The 14,669-nt window shown below is 48.0% G+C and overlaps 1 protein-coding gene across 2 annotated transcripts in view; it reads right to left on the bottom strand.

Annotated features, from left to right (window-relative positions):
• LOC146797279 (SRSF protein kinase 3-like) overlaps positions 1–14,669 on the bottom strand; it is a 144,080-nt gene that overhangs the window by 21,720 nt on the left and 107,691 nt on the right. For both annotated transcript variants that reach the window (XM_085624248.1, XM_085624249.1), the window contains exon 8: positions 2,478–2,575. In XM_085624248.1, the coding sequence (XP_085480374.1) occupies positions 2,478–2,575 (98 nt within the window). The remainder of the gene's footprint in view (positions 1–2,477; positions 2,576–14,669) is intronic.

Below are 14,669 nucleotides of genomic sequence, written 5' to 3'. Positions count from 1 at the left end.
CTCTAACCCTAAACTGAACACCAACACTAACCTAACAACTAACCCTTACACAAACACTGACACTAACGCTTACCTGAACAATAACCCTTAACCGATTACTAACACTAACCTAACAACTAACCCTTACACAAACACTAACACTAATGCTTACCCAAACAATAAGCCTAAACTGAACACCAACACTAACCTAACAGCTAACCCTTACACAAACTCTAATACTAACGCTTACCCAAACTCTAACCCTAAACTGAACACGAACACTGAGCTAACAACTAACCTTTACACAAACAATGACACCAACTCTTACCCGGTCAATAACCCTTAACCAATTGCTAACACTAAACTAACAACTAACCCTTACACAAGCACTAACACTAATGCTTACCCGAACAATAACCCTAAACTGAACACGAACACTGACCTAACAACTAACCCTTACACAAACAATGACACTAATGTTTACCCGAACAATAACCCTTAACCAATTACTAACACTAACCTAACAACTAACCCTTACACAAACACTAACACTAACGCTTACCCAAACTCTAACCCTAAACTGAACACCAGCACTAACCTAATAACTAACCCTTACACAAACACTAACACTAATGCTTTACGAAACTCTAACCCTAAACTGAACACGAACACTGACCTAACAACTAACCCTTACACAAACAATGACACTAACTCTTACCCGAACAATAACCCTTAACCGATTACTAACACTAACCCTTACCCTAACACTACAGCTAACCCCTACTCAAACACCAACACGACTTTGATCCTAATAATTAACCTTATGCGAACACTAATCCTTACCTGAACACCGTTACCAAACACTAAACCTAAAATGAACACTAACCCTAACAACTAACTCTTACATAAACACTGCCACCAATGCTTACCTGAACAATAACCCTTAACTGATTACTAACACTAACCCTTACCCTAACACTAACCCTTACCCTAACACTAGAACTAACCCCATCTCAAACACCAATACTAACTTACCCGAACAATAACCCTAAACCGAACACCAACACCAACCCTAACAACTAACCCTTACACAACCACTGACACTAACCCTAACAACTAATCCTCAGAAAAACACTGACACTAGCCCTAACAGCTATCCTTTACACAAACACTGACACTAGCCCTAACAACTAACATTTACACAAACACAAACACTGACACTGACACTAACGCTTACCTGAACACTAAGGCTTAACCAAACACTGACACTTACCCTAACACCCGACTCTTACACAAACACTGACACTAATGCTTACCAGGAAAATATCCCTTAGTCGAACACTAACATTAACCCTTACCCGTGCACTAACTCATAGACATACAGAAACACTAACACTTGCCCAAGCATTAACATTAACCCTTACCCTAACACTAATCCCTACACAGACCCCAGCCCTAAGCCTTACTCTAAGGCCAGCCTTTACCCTAATTCTAATGCTAACCCTTATTCTAACCCATACCACTAACCTTAACAACCTGTACCCCAAAACTATCAGGTTCCTTTCTTAGACTAACCATAAACCGAAACATCTCAACAACACTTACCCTAGCCATGAATTAACCATGTACCCCTTTTTTATTGTCATTTTGCAATTTTTGAAAATAACCACAAATGGCGTTCATCGTTTCAATGTTCTTAGTGTTTCTTCTTCATTCCCTAAAATCATGGGAATATCTCTAGTCTTTCTTTTCAGCTCCTCTTTCTGCAGGACTGAGGGAAGGAGAGAGAGATGCTGTGAGTGAGATGGTCTGGTTAGGAGTAAGGACGGTGAGCGGCAGGTGGGATGTAGTACTGGCGTTCATTGTGAATGAGCGATACAAGTATGTTGGAGTGAGACTCTGTGGGTGAGATGGTGAGTAAGGACGGTGAGCGGCAGGTGGGATGAGGTACTGGCGTTCATTGTGAATGAGAGATACAAGTATGTTGGAGTGAGACGCTGTGGGTGAGATGGTGAGTAAGGACGGTGAGCGGCAGGTGGGATGAGGTACTGGCGTTCATTGTGAATGAGAGATACAAGTATGTTGGAGTGAGACGCTGTGGGTGAGATGGTGAGTAAGGACGGTGAGCGGCAGGTGGGATGAGGTACTGGCGTTCATTGTGAATGAGAGATACAAGTATGTTGGAGTGAGATGCTGTGGGTGAGATGGTGAGTAGGGACGGTGAGCGGCAGATGGGATGAGGTACTGGCGTTCATTGTGAATGAGCGATACAAGTTTGTTGGAGTGAGACGCTGTGGGTGAGATGGTGAGTAAGGACGGTGAGCGGCAGGTGGGATGAGGTACTGGCGTTCATTGTGAATGAGCGGTACAAGCATGTTGGAATGAGATGCTGGGGTTCAGTAGGTAGGAAACGGAGAGGCGCCAAGACGCCTCGGCATTCGAGCGCTTTATAAATATTTCAGTATTCAGTATTCAGTATTCAGTAGAGGCGGGCTTACCGTCCAACAAGCACTTCCCAAGTCTGCAATTTTAACCCCAAGCTTTGCCGCGTTCCCAGATTCAAAGAGGTGAGTTAGGAAACTGAGCTCAGCGCCCTCTACAGCAAGAAAAGAGGAAGATCTGTGAGTCAGCAGAAAGAGTCTGAACAGCACTGAGTCATTACGGTATGAGGAGTGAATCAGCAAGAAGAATATGAAAAGCAGTAAATCAGCAGAAAGCCTATAAGCAGCAGAGAACCAGCAGCAAGAATGTAAGAAGCTGTGAGTCAGCGGAAAGAGTCTAAACAGCACTGAGTCATTTCGGTATGAGGAGTGAATCAGCAAGAACAATATGAAAAGCAGTAAATCAGCAGAAAGACTATAAGCAGCAGAGAACCAGCAGCAAGAATGTAAGCAGCTGTGAGTCAGCAGAAAGAGTCTGAACAGCACTGAGTCATTACGGTAGGAGGAGTGAATCAGCAAGAACAATATGAAAAGCATTAAATCAGCAGAAAGACTATAAGCAACAGAGAACCAGCAGCAAGAATGTAAGCAGCTGTGAGTCAGCAGAAAGAGTCTGAACAGCACTGAGTCATTACGGTAGGAGGAGTGAATCAGCAAGAACAATATGAAAAGCAGAAAATAAGCAGAAAGATTCTAAGCAGCATAGAATCAGTAGAGAATGTAAGCAGCTGTGAGTCAGCAGTAGAGGATGCACAGTTTTGGGTCAATATAGTATAAACAAGAGTGAGTCAGCAGAAAGGGTTGAACAGATGGAATTCAGCTGAATGGGAATACAACGATTTGTGTCTGCACAAAGTCAACAGCTGTGAGACAGCACAAAGAAAACCAGTAGCAGAGAAAGTGCAGAATGAACTTGAGCAGGAACGAATCCGGAGAGGAGCAACAGGTGTGTTCAGGTATATACTTGACTCAAAGATTTTAGTAATCAAAAAAAGGTCAAAAATTATGAGTTAGCAGAAAGACTATGAACAAGTGTGAGTCTGGAGAAATAGTACAAACAGTAGTGAGTCTGCTGAACAGGTTTACATTAGCAGAAATAGTTTGAATATCGGTGCAGCATCTAAATGTGTAAGTACGTAAGACATCATTTACTACGAATGCGCTACAACGCATTCCATTACAACGCAGTCGTTACAACGACCTCGTTGTTTCAACGCGAACCATTACATCGCAAGTCGTTTCAACGACTTGCTGTAGGGGGCGCGCTGGTGTTGGATTTACAATCCAACACCTTCCCTGCTGTTGCACATACTGGAGTACGAATAGAAAATAATACTATTCCTAAGTCCAGCGCGCACCCTACAGCAAGTCATTGTAACGACTTGTGATGTAATGGTTTGCGTTGAAACAACGCGGTCGTTGTCACGACCGCATTGTAATGGAATGCGTGAAAAGCACATTCGTAGTAAAGAGACATTTTCGTGAGTACATGTTTGAGTCAAGTGGAAAAGTTCCACAGCTGTAAGTCATCAGAAAGAGCATGAACAGCTGTGTGTCAACAGTGTACGGCAGAGGTGAATCCGCAGTGCTAGTACAAAGATTGCCACGTCTGCAGAAATAGTCTGATTTGCGCTGAGTGAGCACAAAGAATCCAAAGACCTTTTGATATGTTCTCTAGTTTTTTTTAGAGACACACAGGTAGGTTTTCTACATCCACTGGGCCTAAGGACTTAGGGCCTGATTACGAGTACAGCAATACCGAGACCGCCGTACCCGAAGGCGGTCTGACCGCCGCAATATTGCCGGTTGGACCGCCCGATTACAAGTTTGGCAGTCCGACCGCCGCTAGCCCGACAGAAGACTGCTATTACAGCCAGGATCCTGGATCCTGATGGGGCAGCAATGGGGTAAGAGGTGGTCTGTGGCAATGGTGCCGATGCCCACACCGCCTTGCAGATTACGACCTGCCTTTCCAAAGAGCCATTGATGGTGAGGACCCTGCCATGAACCGGTCAGCGGAAAGGCAGGGAAAGCAGCCCCAAACAGGACCCCAGGGCATTTTAGCCTGAGTGGTGTGTGCATGAGGGCACATGTTGTGCCCCCTCTAATTGCACGGTTGTGTGTGCACTGTGTGCCATGGTGGCAGCATATGCTTCAGGCTCTCTATGAGCGAAGCATGCCACAGCCACTGCACAGCCAACACAACACTGCCAGCCCAGCGGCGTTGTCGTAATACGCCGGTCTGGATGACACCGGCTTGTCTGATGTTATCCCAACTGCTGCAATGGCAGTCCAGTGGTCGGACCGCCGAACTCCGAATCAGACCCTTAGTCAATGTGCCAACCTGCGTCAAAAAAACAGTTGAACTGCAGCCATTACAGAACCCACTGAGCAATATCCGAGTGAGTTATGTTCTAGTTAACGATCAATTATAGGATATGTTACAGGGACGCTTTTGGGAAATTCTGAGGACTATTTATGGGCGGAGTCCCACAGTGCTCCCATTATGTATAATTAAATATTTCTTGGGGACTACTGGCTCTACGAATCTAGTGATGTCCATAATGATGAAAACAGAATCATTCTTGGTGATTCTCAGCATTTAAATATGGATCTTTATCTAAGGTAACGTATGCAGACAATTCAGAGATCAATTGTTTAACAGCATTTATGCCTTAAATATATTTGCAAAGGGGCGTGGAATTATAACATCATCTACAGAGACCTTTAAACGATACAGAAACTGAATAATATCTGTTGGACGCATTATTTGATAAGGAACAACACCATCAAGCAGAGCACGATAATCCAGATGTGTTCTGAGGGAAGAAGAATGAGGTTAAAATTTCTGAAGCACAGGAAATGACACTGTCTTATCATGAATATAATCCCCATGTATTAAAAACAAAATTACAATTAGCAATTTAATTCACATTATAAAGAAAAGAACTCCAGTAGCAATACAGAGATATGACCACGGTGGAAGACAGTATCTGTGCGAAACTGACAGCATGCGAGAGCCCATCTGAAGCAAGTGATGAACTGGAGGCGAGGTTTTGATTTCTTCTCTTTTGAAATCGACATTTGGATTCTTTTTGTGCAGTAGAATGTCTTACAATGGAAATATTTCACATGTTGTAGGGTCTGTTGGTGGTCCATATAAACCATGCCAGTAGTATCCACAGTTCAAATTGTTGGAATCACAGCGTCAGATGAATCCATAGAAACTGGCACTTGGTGTAAGGTTGGAGACACAGCAGGGTCTTAAGTCCCAAAATGGGACTTAGGACTTCTTGGTGGCACTCTTCTTGGGATAGCTCTCGCAGAGCAGGGAGAGGACATGCCGATCTACTCCAGATGCACCTTTGTGTCAGATGGTGTCTGCTGAACAGAATCAGTAACACAGTGCTTTTAATGTGATCTATTGACACCTTCCTTTGAGCCTGGCCAGGGCACTAGCATTACTGTTCATGTGCATTCTACCCACAAGAACTGGAGCGTGCGGTCTGTAGCCTGGGCTGAAGAGTTGTTTGTCATGAGTTTTTCCTTTAACTAACTCTCCCACTTTGTGGAGCCACGTGTCAGTAGCTTTAGAATCTTATCTTCACCAGTGTCAGATGCTCAAACGTGCCTCTCATAAGCAGCGTGGCCACTTAATACTCCTCTAGGTATTTATTGCTCTCCGAACACCATACAGGATTGGTAACCAATTCAACCAAACAGCCAATACCCCGGTGGACAATGTATGTCGTACCATTGGTGCAGTCTATAATTCCTTTACTTTCTGGGCGGAAAGTATGCAAATATAGCAGTCATTCTACCAGAGCAGACATAGCATCCCTGAATGCCTTGGCGGGAAACACAGAACTGTTGTCTGAATGAAAGGTATGAACTGCTCCAATTGCTACGAGGCACTGCCAGGCTTTTATGACCGCTAGAGCAGTGGCAGTCTTTTATGGCCAAATCCAAAGGAATCGAGAGCAGGAGTCAACAGCAACCAGTATATATTTGTAACAGTTTACTGTCAGGATTTGAGCGACATGTTTGAGGAATAGATGTCAGAAATGGTAGCGGGAGTCAGTGCTGGTATTGCAACAGTAGAATGCTCTGTACCTGTTGGCAAGTAGTGGACTGGTGCACATATTTCTTTGAGAGTCTTGATAAATATGGCCACCAGTGTCATTACTGGAGCATTGATACAGTGGCACCTATGGCAGTGTGCACAGAGCAGCCCTTATTAGTTCTAAACTAGTCTGCTCATGAGGAATATGTTCATCTCTGACTCCAGGTATGCAGACTGTGTGTACATTATCTTCTGTGAGTTTGTAGACGTATTCGGAAGGAAAGCCATCAGGAGGCTTTTCTTCTTTCAACGTCGCTTGAATTGCTACCAAAATATCTGCATCAATCTTGGTATGAGTTTTATGCGCCATGTGTGTGTATACGTATTTAAATTTCTATAGTCTAATAGTCTTCTGTATGAGGTATCAGGCTTTTATACTATAAAAAGAGGATACCTGATACTGTAACTAGAGCTGATCTAATATAGCTTTTATATCACATTAAGCCTCTGGCTTCAAAGGGTTCTTGAGGTTCACTCATCGACGGAATCACATGTGGAACTCATTCTTTGTTCCACCCGACGTGATTTCTATACAATGCAGAGGTTTCTTTCAAAGCCCACTCATCTTCGTATTTTTCCCTGAGTTCTACCGGTACCAAGGAGGAAAATTCTGGCCTTATTACCTCCTCCCAGCGAGGTGCATCCCTAATAAAAGGACAATCATCCTCCGCAAGAACAATGGTATAAGTATCTGTCAAATAATGCCAGAATATCGCTTTGATTCTGTGCAGCATGCCCCCCTCAATCAGTATTTCTACATTATGAACCCTGTCTGGAGGGTGTTTATATCCATCTGGCCTCTCAGCTGATATGTATGCTTCAAGTGAAGTCACACCTGCTGATCCTTGAGCATCTCTGATATATCATCACTTCTTCTGTACTGTCTATAAGTGCTACCACCCAAGTCCCATTCCACAGACGTATCTGTAGTGTGCAGGCCATGTGTCTTTGCTATTCCTGCCACTCTCATCTTTTTAAAGTGAGTTTTTGAGTTCAATTATTTCTCCACTTACTATACAATACCCTTAGTTTAACTTGATGACTTAATTTTCTGCTTAATGTATTTGTCCTTTCTGTAGTACTCAGTCTGTCTACTTCATTTGCCCTTTTATTCTCTCCAGAGTTCTGAAAAGAATGGGAAGAACAGCTATGAAGATACTGATACCCATCAGGCTTTTTAATTTTATCACAATCCCTGAAATTATGTCGACCCCTGTTGGACTTCTACTTCAGGGGGGATCCAGTCTTGGGGCTAGATGCACAACCAAAGTTTGTGGTCGCAAAGGGGATATCAGCGACTTTGCGACTGCAAAAAACTGTCAGGCCAATGTACTAACACTATTTTGCGAGTCGTTAATCTATTACTTACTCGCAATATAGGGTTAGCGACTCACTATTAGGAAGGGGCGTGCCAAGGGCGTCCCTTCCTAATAGCAACTCCACACCTATGTAAGAATGTTTTGCGACCGCAATTGCGGCTGCAAAACACTCCCAGTTTACCACCCTTCTCAGAAGGGTGGTAAAGCACTCACAAACAGGAAGGGACCCCTTTCCCTGTGTAAATGGGGGCGCAAATATTTTTTAAGAGCAGGCAGTGGTCCCAGGGACCACTGCCTGCCCTTAAAAAATGAAACTGAGAAGTTTCATTTTTATTTTTCAAATGCATCCCGTTTTCCTTTAAGGAAAACAGCTGCATTAAAAAAAAAACTGCTTTATTTAAAAGCAGTCCCTGACATGGTGGTCTGTTGACCCCAGCAGACCACCATCCCTCGGAGTGCTAGCCATTCCTAATGGGGTCGCAAATTGCGACAGCCTCATTAATATGCATGAGGCACGCATTTTGCGACCCCATTGGGAATCGCAAACAGTGTCTCAGACACTGTTGTACATTGGTAATTGCGACTCGCAGGTACCAATGGTCGTACATTTGGCCTTTGGTCTTTTGTTTTACTTTTTTGTTCTTTTTTGTCTCCTGTGTAATTTTTTTCTTGTTGGACCCATCATTCTAATTTTTAGCTTTGAGATGCGATTCAAGAGCCCACAAACCTAAGGTACCACGGCCCATAGAGGTGGTCATTTCTAAAATTCTTTTTGAAATTCCCTTTGTTTACGCTGAAGGGGAACTGCTTCCAGCCGGTGGCACACTGCCAGAGCTGTGCCTTCTCAATGACCATAACTCAGGACTATCAAGAAAACTTCCTGGAAATCGCCCATTAATTTCATCCCTGAGTCCAGAGCAGATGCAGTTCCCTGAGACCAGAGCAGATGCAGCTCCCTGCTCATATGGCCTTATTCCAACACCACTGGTGACACCACCAAGGAGAGTGTGCCATGAATAGTAGTATTAAACTCACAGATAATCATTCCTCAAATGTTACAGTCCTTCACAGGTGGGATCATTCCAAGTGGAAGAAACATGGGCAAAACTATTAGCCTATTCTGTGGTGTTGTATGAGGACAGGCCGCTTAAAAAGGGTTGGTCTTGCGAGAAATGCAGAATTGAATTCTGTCTCTTTTTGTGGGTGCTTTGCCCAGGACAGCATTGATAGTTTGTGGACTAATTGAATGGCCTGAATTGAATTGTGTCCAGCTGCTAAGGTACCGTCCAAGGAGCAGCTTCTCCCACAACAGTGGATTGTAGGACATTCTCCTGAAGTCGCCTATAAACAGTCTCTTTCCTGGTCGGTAAATGTCTTGCTTCTGGAAGTGCCAGACTTGCACTGCCGGGGGGGCCCGTTCTAACGGTCCCATTCTAACATTCCTTAATATGCCCAGGGAAGTGGCGAGGACTGAAGGAGGCCATTACTCAGTGTGTTCAGACCTGTCCAGAGCACTGCACAGGTGTGAAATTACATTTAATGTTGTGTTTTTTTTAAAAGATTTTTTTCTTATGGAGTTTTATATAGCGCAAACTTGACCCGAATCGGGTATCAGATTGCTTTACATAGCACCAGTTGCATTACATTAGGACACATTCATTTTTTGTTAGGCATGGGGAGATCAAGTAGCATATTAGCAAGGGCTGGCGATATAATTATTGCCGCTTTAGCGTCCGTTTTTGGGCGAAAAGCGGCGATAATTATATCGCAATATCATCAAGGACACGCTAGCGCGTGTTTCCTTGATGTAGAGCCCATTTTTTCACAGCCTCGCCTCGCATCGCTAATGAGATGCAAAAGAGGCGTGGCTGTGAAAACAACACATGTTAATATCATGAATGAATCAATCAATCGAGCATTTATATAGCGCACTACTCACCCGGAGGGTCTCAAGGCGCTGGGGAGGGGGGGTCCGCTACTGCTCGAACAGCCAGGTCTTGAGCTGCTTCCTGAAGGCGAAGTGGTCTTGGGTCAGGCGGAGGTGGGTCGGGAGGGAGTTCCAAGTCTTGGCGGCCAGGTAGGAGAAGGACCTTCCTCCTGTTGTGGCTCTTCGGATGCGGGGGACGGCGGCGAGGGCGTGGCTGGTCGATCGAAGCTGGCGGGTGGGAGTGTAGAAGTTGAGGCGGCTGTTGAGGTATCTTGGGCCTTGGTTGTGTAGGGCTTTGTGAGCGTGGGTGAGGAGACGGAAGGTGATTCTCTTGTTGACCGGGAGCCAGTGCAGGTCTCTCAGGTGTCCGGAGATGTGGCTGTGTCGGGGGATGTCGAGGATGAGTCTTGCTGAGGCGTTCTGGATCCGCTGGAGTCTCTTCTGGAGCTTGGCGGTGGTTCCGGCGTAGAGGGCGTTGCCGTAGTCCAGTCGGCTGGTGACGAGGGCCTGGGTGACCGTCTTCCTGGTCTCGGTGGGGATCCACCGGAAGATCTTGCGTAGCATGCGCAGTATATTGAAGCAAGACGAGGAGACGGCGTTGACTTGTCTGTTCATGGAGAGGGAGGAATCCAAGATGAAGCCCAGGTTGCGTGCGTGGTCTGTCGGTTTGGGTGCGCTGCCCAGGGCGGGGGGCCACCAGGAGTCGTCCCAGGTGGAGGGAGAGGAGCCCAGGATGAGAACTTCCATCTTGTCTGTGTTCAGTTTCAGGCGGCTGGTCGTCATCCACTCGGCTACGTCTTTCATCCCTTCGTGTAGGCTGGCTCTGGCGGTGGCGGGGTCGTTGGTGAGGGAGAGGATCAGCTGAGTGTCGTCAGCGTAGGAGATGATGTTGAGGTTGTGTTGGCGTGCGATGGCCGCAAGGGGGCTCATGTAGACATTGAAGAGGGTGGGGCTGAGCGAGGAGCCCTGAGGGACGCCGCAGATGACTTCGGTGGCTTCTGATCTGAACGGTGGAAGGCGGACTCTCTGTGTCCTTCCGGCGAGGAAGGAGATGATCCACTCCAGTGCCTTCTCCTGGATTCCGACGTTGCTGAGGCGCTGCACTAGGGTGCGGTGGCAGACAGTGTCGAATGCCGCGGAGAGGTCCAGGAGGAGGAGGGCCGCTGTTTCTCCGTTGTCGAGCAGGGCTCGGATGTCATCGGTGGCAGCGATGAGGGCGGTCTCGGTGCTGTGGTTGGCCCGGAAGCCAGACTGCGAGAGGTCGAGGGATCCATTCGTCTCGAGGAAGGCGGCCAGCTGCTTGTTGACGTTCTTCTCGATGACTTTGGCCGGAAACGGGAGGAGCGAGATGGGGGGGTAGTTTTGGAGTTCGGTGGGGTCCGCTGACGGTTTCTTGAGTAGAGCGCTGAGTTTGGTGAGCTTCCAGCTCTCAGGGAAGGTAGCGGTGTCGAAGGAGGTGTTGATGATGTCCCGCAGGTGGGGTGCGATGACAGCGTCGGCCTTGTTGAAGACGTGGTGGGGGCAGGGGTCGGTTGGAGATCCAGAGTGGATGGTGTTCATCGTGCGGATGGTGTCTTCGGTGCTGATCGGGGTCCAGGCGCGTAGGGTGGTGGTGGGGAGCGTAGGTGCGGTCGTGGGGAGCGTTGGTTGTGTGCTGAAGCTGTTGTGAATGTCAGCGATCTTGTTGTGGAAGTAGGAGGCGAGGGAGTTGCAGAGGTCTTGAGATGGGGTGATGTCGTTGTTTCCGGCGTTGGGGTTGGAGAGCTCTTTAACGATGTTGAAGAGTTCCTTGCTGTTGTGTGCGTTGTTGTCCAGTCGTTCCTTGAATGCAGTTTTCTTGGTGGCGTGGATCAGTTGATGGTGTTTTCGGGTGGCGAGCTTGAGGGTGGTCATGTTGTCTGGTGTAGGGTCTCTGCGCCAGGTTCTCTTGAGGGCTCGGCAGTTCTTCTTGGAGCTCTTGAGTTCGTCGGTGAACCAGGGTGCTTTCTTGCTGCCGGGTCTGCTAGGTGGGGTCCTCAATGGGGCGAGGTCGTCTGCGCAGCTGCTGATCCACTTCGTGAGGTTGTCGGCGGCCTGGCTGGGGTTCGCTGAGCTGGTGGGGGGGTGCTGGCTTAGGGATGCGGTGAGCTGGTCGGCTGTGATCTTGTTCCAGGTTCTGCGTGCAACCTGTTGCTGGTGGTGGTGGACCGTTGTTCTTTTGAAGCTGAAGTGGATGCAGCTGTGGTCTGTCCAGTGGAGTCCGGTGGCGTGGCTGAAGACGATGTCCTTGCTGGATGAGAAGACGGGGTCGAGTGTGTGTCCGGCGTAGTGGGTGGGGGTGGTCACCAGCTGCTTGAGACCGAGGTTGGCGAGGTTGTCCAGCAGGGTGGTGGTGTTGCGGTCGTTGTTGTTCTCCAGGTGGAAGTTGAGGTCCCCGAGGAGGATGTAGTCAGCGGAGGGGAGGGCGTGCGGGGTGATGAAGTCGGCGATGTCTTCGCTGAATTGTGTGCGGGGTCCCGGGGGTCTGTAGATGAGGGTGCCTCTGAGGGTGGTCTTCGGGTTGGTGTGGATCTGGAAGTGCAGGTGTTCAGCGGTTGTCAGGGTGTCGTTGGTGTTGGTCGTGATGCGGATGGTGTTCCTGTGGACGATGGCGATGCCTCCTCCAGTTTGGTTGCCGCAATCCCTCCGGGTGATCTTGTATCCGTCCGGGATGGCGATGGCGATGTCGGGTGCTGAGGAGGCGTTCATCCAGGTTTCCGTGAGGAATGCGACGTCTGGGGATGTGGTGTCGAGGAGGTTCCAGAGTTCGACGGCGTGTCTGTGGACGGAGCGAGTGTTGAGCAGGATGCACTTCAGGTGGTTGCTGCTGGTGCTCGGCTTGGCGGGTGCGGTGCAGGTCCGGATGCAGGTGAACTTGCAGGAGTGGCAGCTGAAGGGTCCGTGGGTTCGTCTTGGGGTGGCTCGGTAGCATCCCGGGGTTCGGCCGGTGTTGAGTGCGTTGAGTTCGGTGGTGTTGTATGTCCGGCGGGGGGTCTGGTGTCTGCGGGGGCCAGGGGTTCGGGCGCTGGGCGCGGTCCAGGCGCGGACGGGCGCAGACGGGCTTACCTTTGGCGCACCTTCGGCGCGCTTAGGGCGCGCCCGTTGCGCGTCAACGCTGCGCGTTTGCCACTCTGCCATATGAGGAGAGTGGGGGGGGGGCGGAGCGAGGGAGGAGCAGCTGGGAGGCAGGAGCGGGGCGGCGAATGGGAAGGGTCCTAGGTGGAAGGGGGCGGGGCCGCAGGGGAGCAGCGGCGGGGAGCGGGGAGGTGGCGGGAAACGCGGCGGGGGCACAGCAAGGGAAAACAGCGGGCAACAAATAAGAGGACAAAGGCTGGGCACAGAAAGGGCAACAGAGGATACAGCAACAATCAGAGGGGAAACAAACCGCAAATCACAGGAGACAGGTCACGAAACAGGCAACAGGAGGGAAAACAAACAGTCAGCAGGAGAAAGCGGCGCTGCGCTACGGAGGCTGAGACCACACCAGTGGTCAGGAGCGCAGCGGCGGGATCGGGGCAGCCTGGGCACACCCACGGGGAGTGTGCGCGGTGTGTGGTGGTGTGACCGGCCCAGAGGGTCAGAGGCAGCTTCGCGATATTAACAAGGAGGTGCAGCGATAAAAAACCTGCCTTAACTCAGGAATTTAACACCTGTTAAATTCCTGACTAAGGCATACTTTTAATGGGATATGGATTATGCTGATAGGACCACAGGGTCCTATCAGCAATGTTATCGCTGTTTTCAATGGAACATCGCTGGAAAACCAGCGATGTTCCATTGAAAACACCGCTATCGCTGAAATATTATCGCCATAGCGCTATGCGTTGTAAATATAGCGTTATCATGGCGATAATATTCAGCGATAGCTGGCGATCATTTTTCTATCGCTATGAACGGCCAGCGATAATATGCCCCTAAGTGATTTGCCCAGAATCACAGGATGTTCAGCGTCATTGCCGAGACACGAGCCCAGTTTCCCAGATTAGAGGTCGACCGCCCTAGCCGTTAGGCCAACTCCTCTCCCCATATTAACTCTGTACCTCATTTCACCATGGTTTTCCTTTGAATGTTCTGTAGGCCCTACGTCTCATTCTAGAAGCCGTCTTTTGGTCATTAATTTGTAGCCCGCCGGACTCGATTCTCACCTGTCTCTTTTTTTCTTGATGAAACCTTCTCTGGCACCCCTTGTCTTGCTTGTTCAATTGTAAATCATGCAATGGTGCCTGCGTAAAGGTGGCTTCAGTTGTTTATGCCTTGTTTTTACTTCTACAAATCGAATCACATTCCATTCCACTCCTCTGCATCTTGCAGTACAATTGTTGAATTTTGTTGCAAAACAAAAAATGTGGGTTCTTAAATCACCTTTTATTCATCACATACATTAATTAAGTTCGCTCTGGGCCAGATGTATGAAGCATTTTTGGGTCGTAAGCAGGCCTATTTTCAGAATTGGGCCGTTTGCGATCGCAAAAATGCCTTTTCTTATGTACAATACACAAATTGAGATTCAGCGGCAAGTTCTGAATTACAATTTAAGTTTGCGACCCACTACAGATTCTGTATTCCGAAGGGTGAGTTTAGGGCGCCCCTTCCAAATACAAAATCACAGTGCTATGTATAAATGTTTAGCTACCACGTTCCGATCGCAAATATTTAATATTTTACCACCTCCTTAAAGGACAAGATGAGCCATTCGAAAACGAAAAGGGGTCCACAAGGGACCCCTCCTCCTCTGAAAATGTTGAAAAAAATATTTATTAAGATTAGGCAGCTGTCCCCTGTCCGGTAGCAGCCTCTACTGGGGCGTTTAGGGAGGTGTAAGGAGGGGTTAGGAAGGGCTTTAGAGAGTGATTGTGCCCCCC

This window comes from Triturus cristatus, chromosome 9 (assembly GCF_964204655.1).
Source record: "Triturus cristatus chromosome 9, aTriCri1.1, whole genome shotgun sequence".
Classification (NCBI taxonomy): Eukaryota; Metazoa; Chordata; class Amphibia; order Caudata; family Salamandridae; genus Triturus; species Triturus cristatus.
This window is presented reverse-complemented; position numbering and strand designations above follow the sequence as displayed.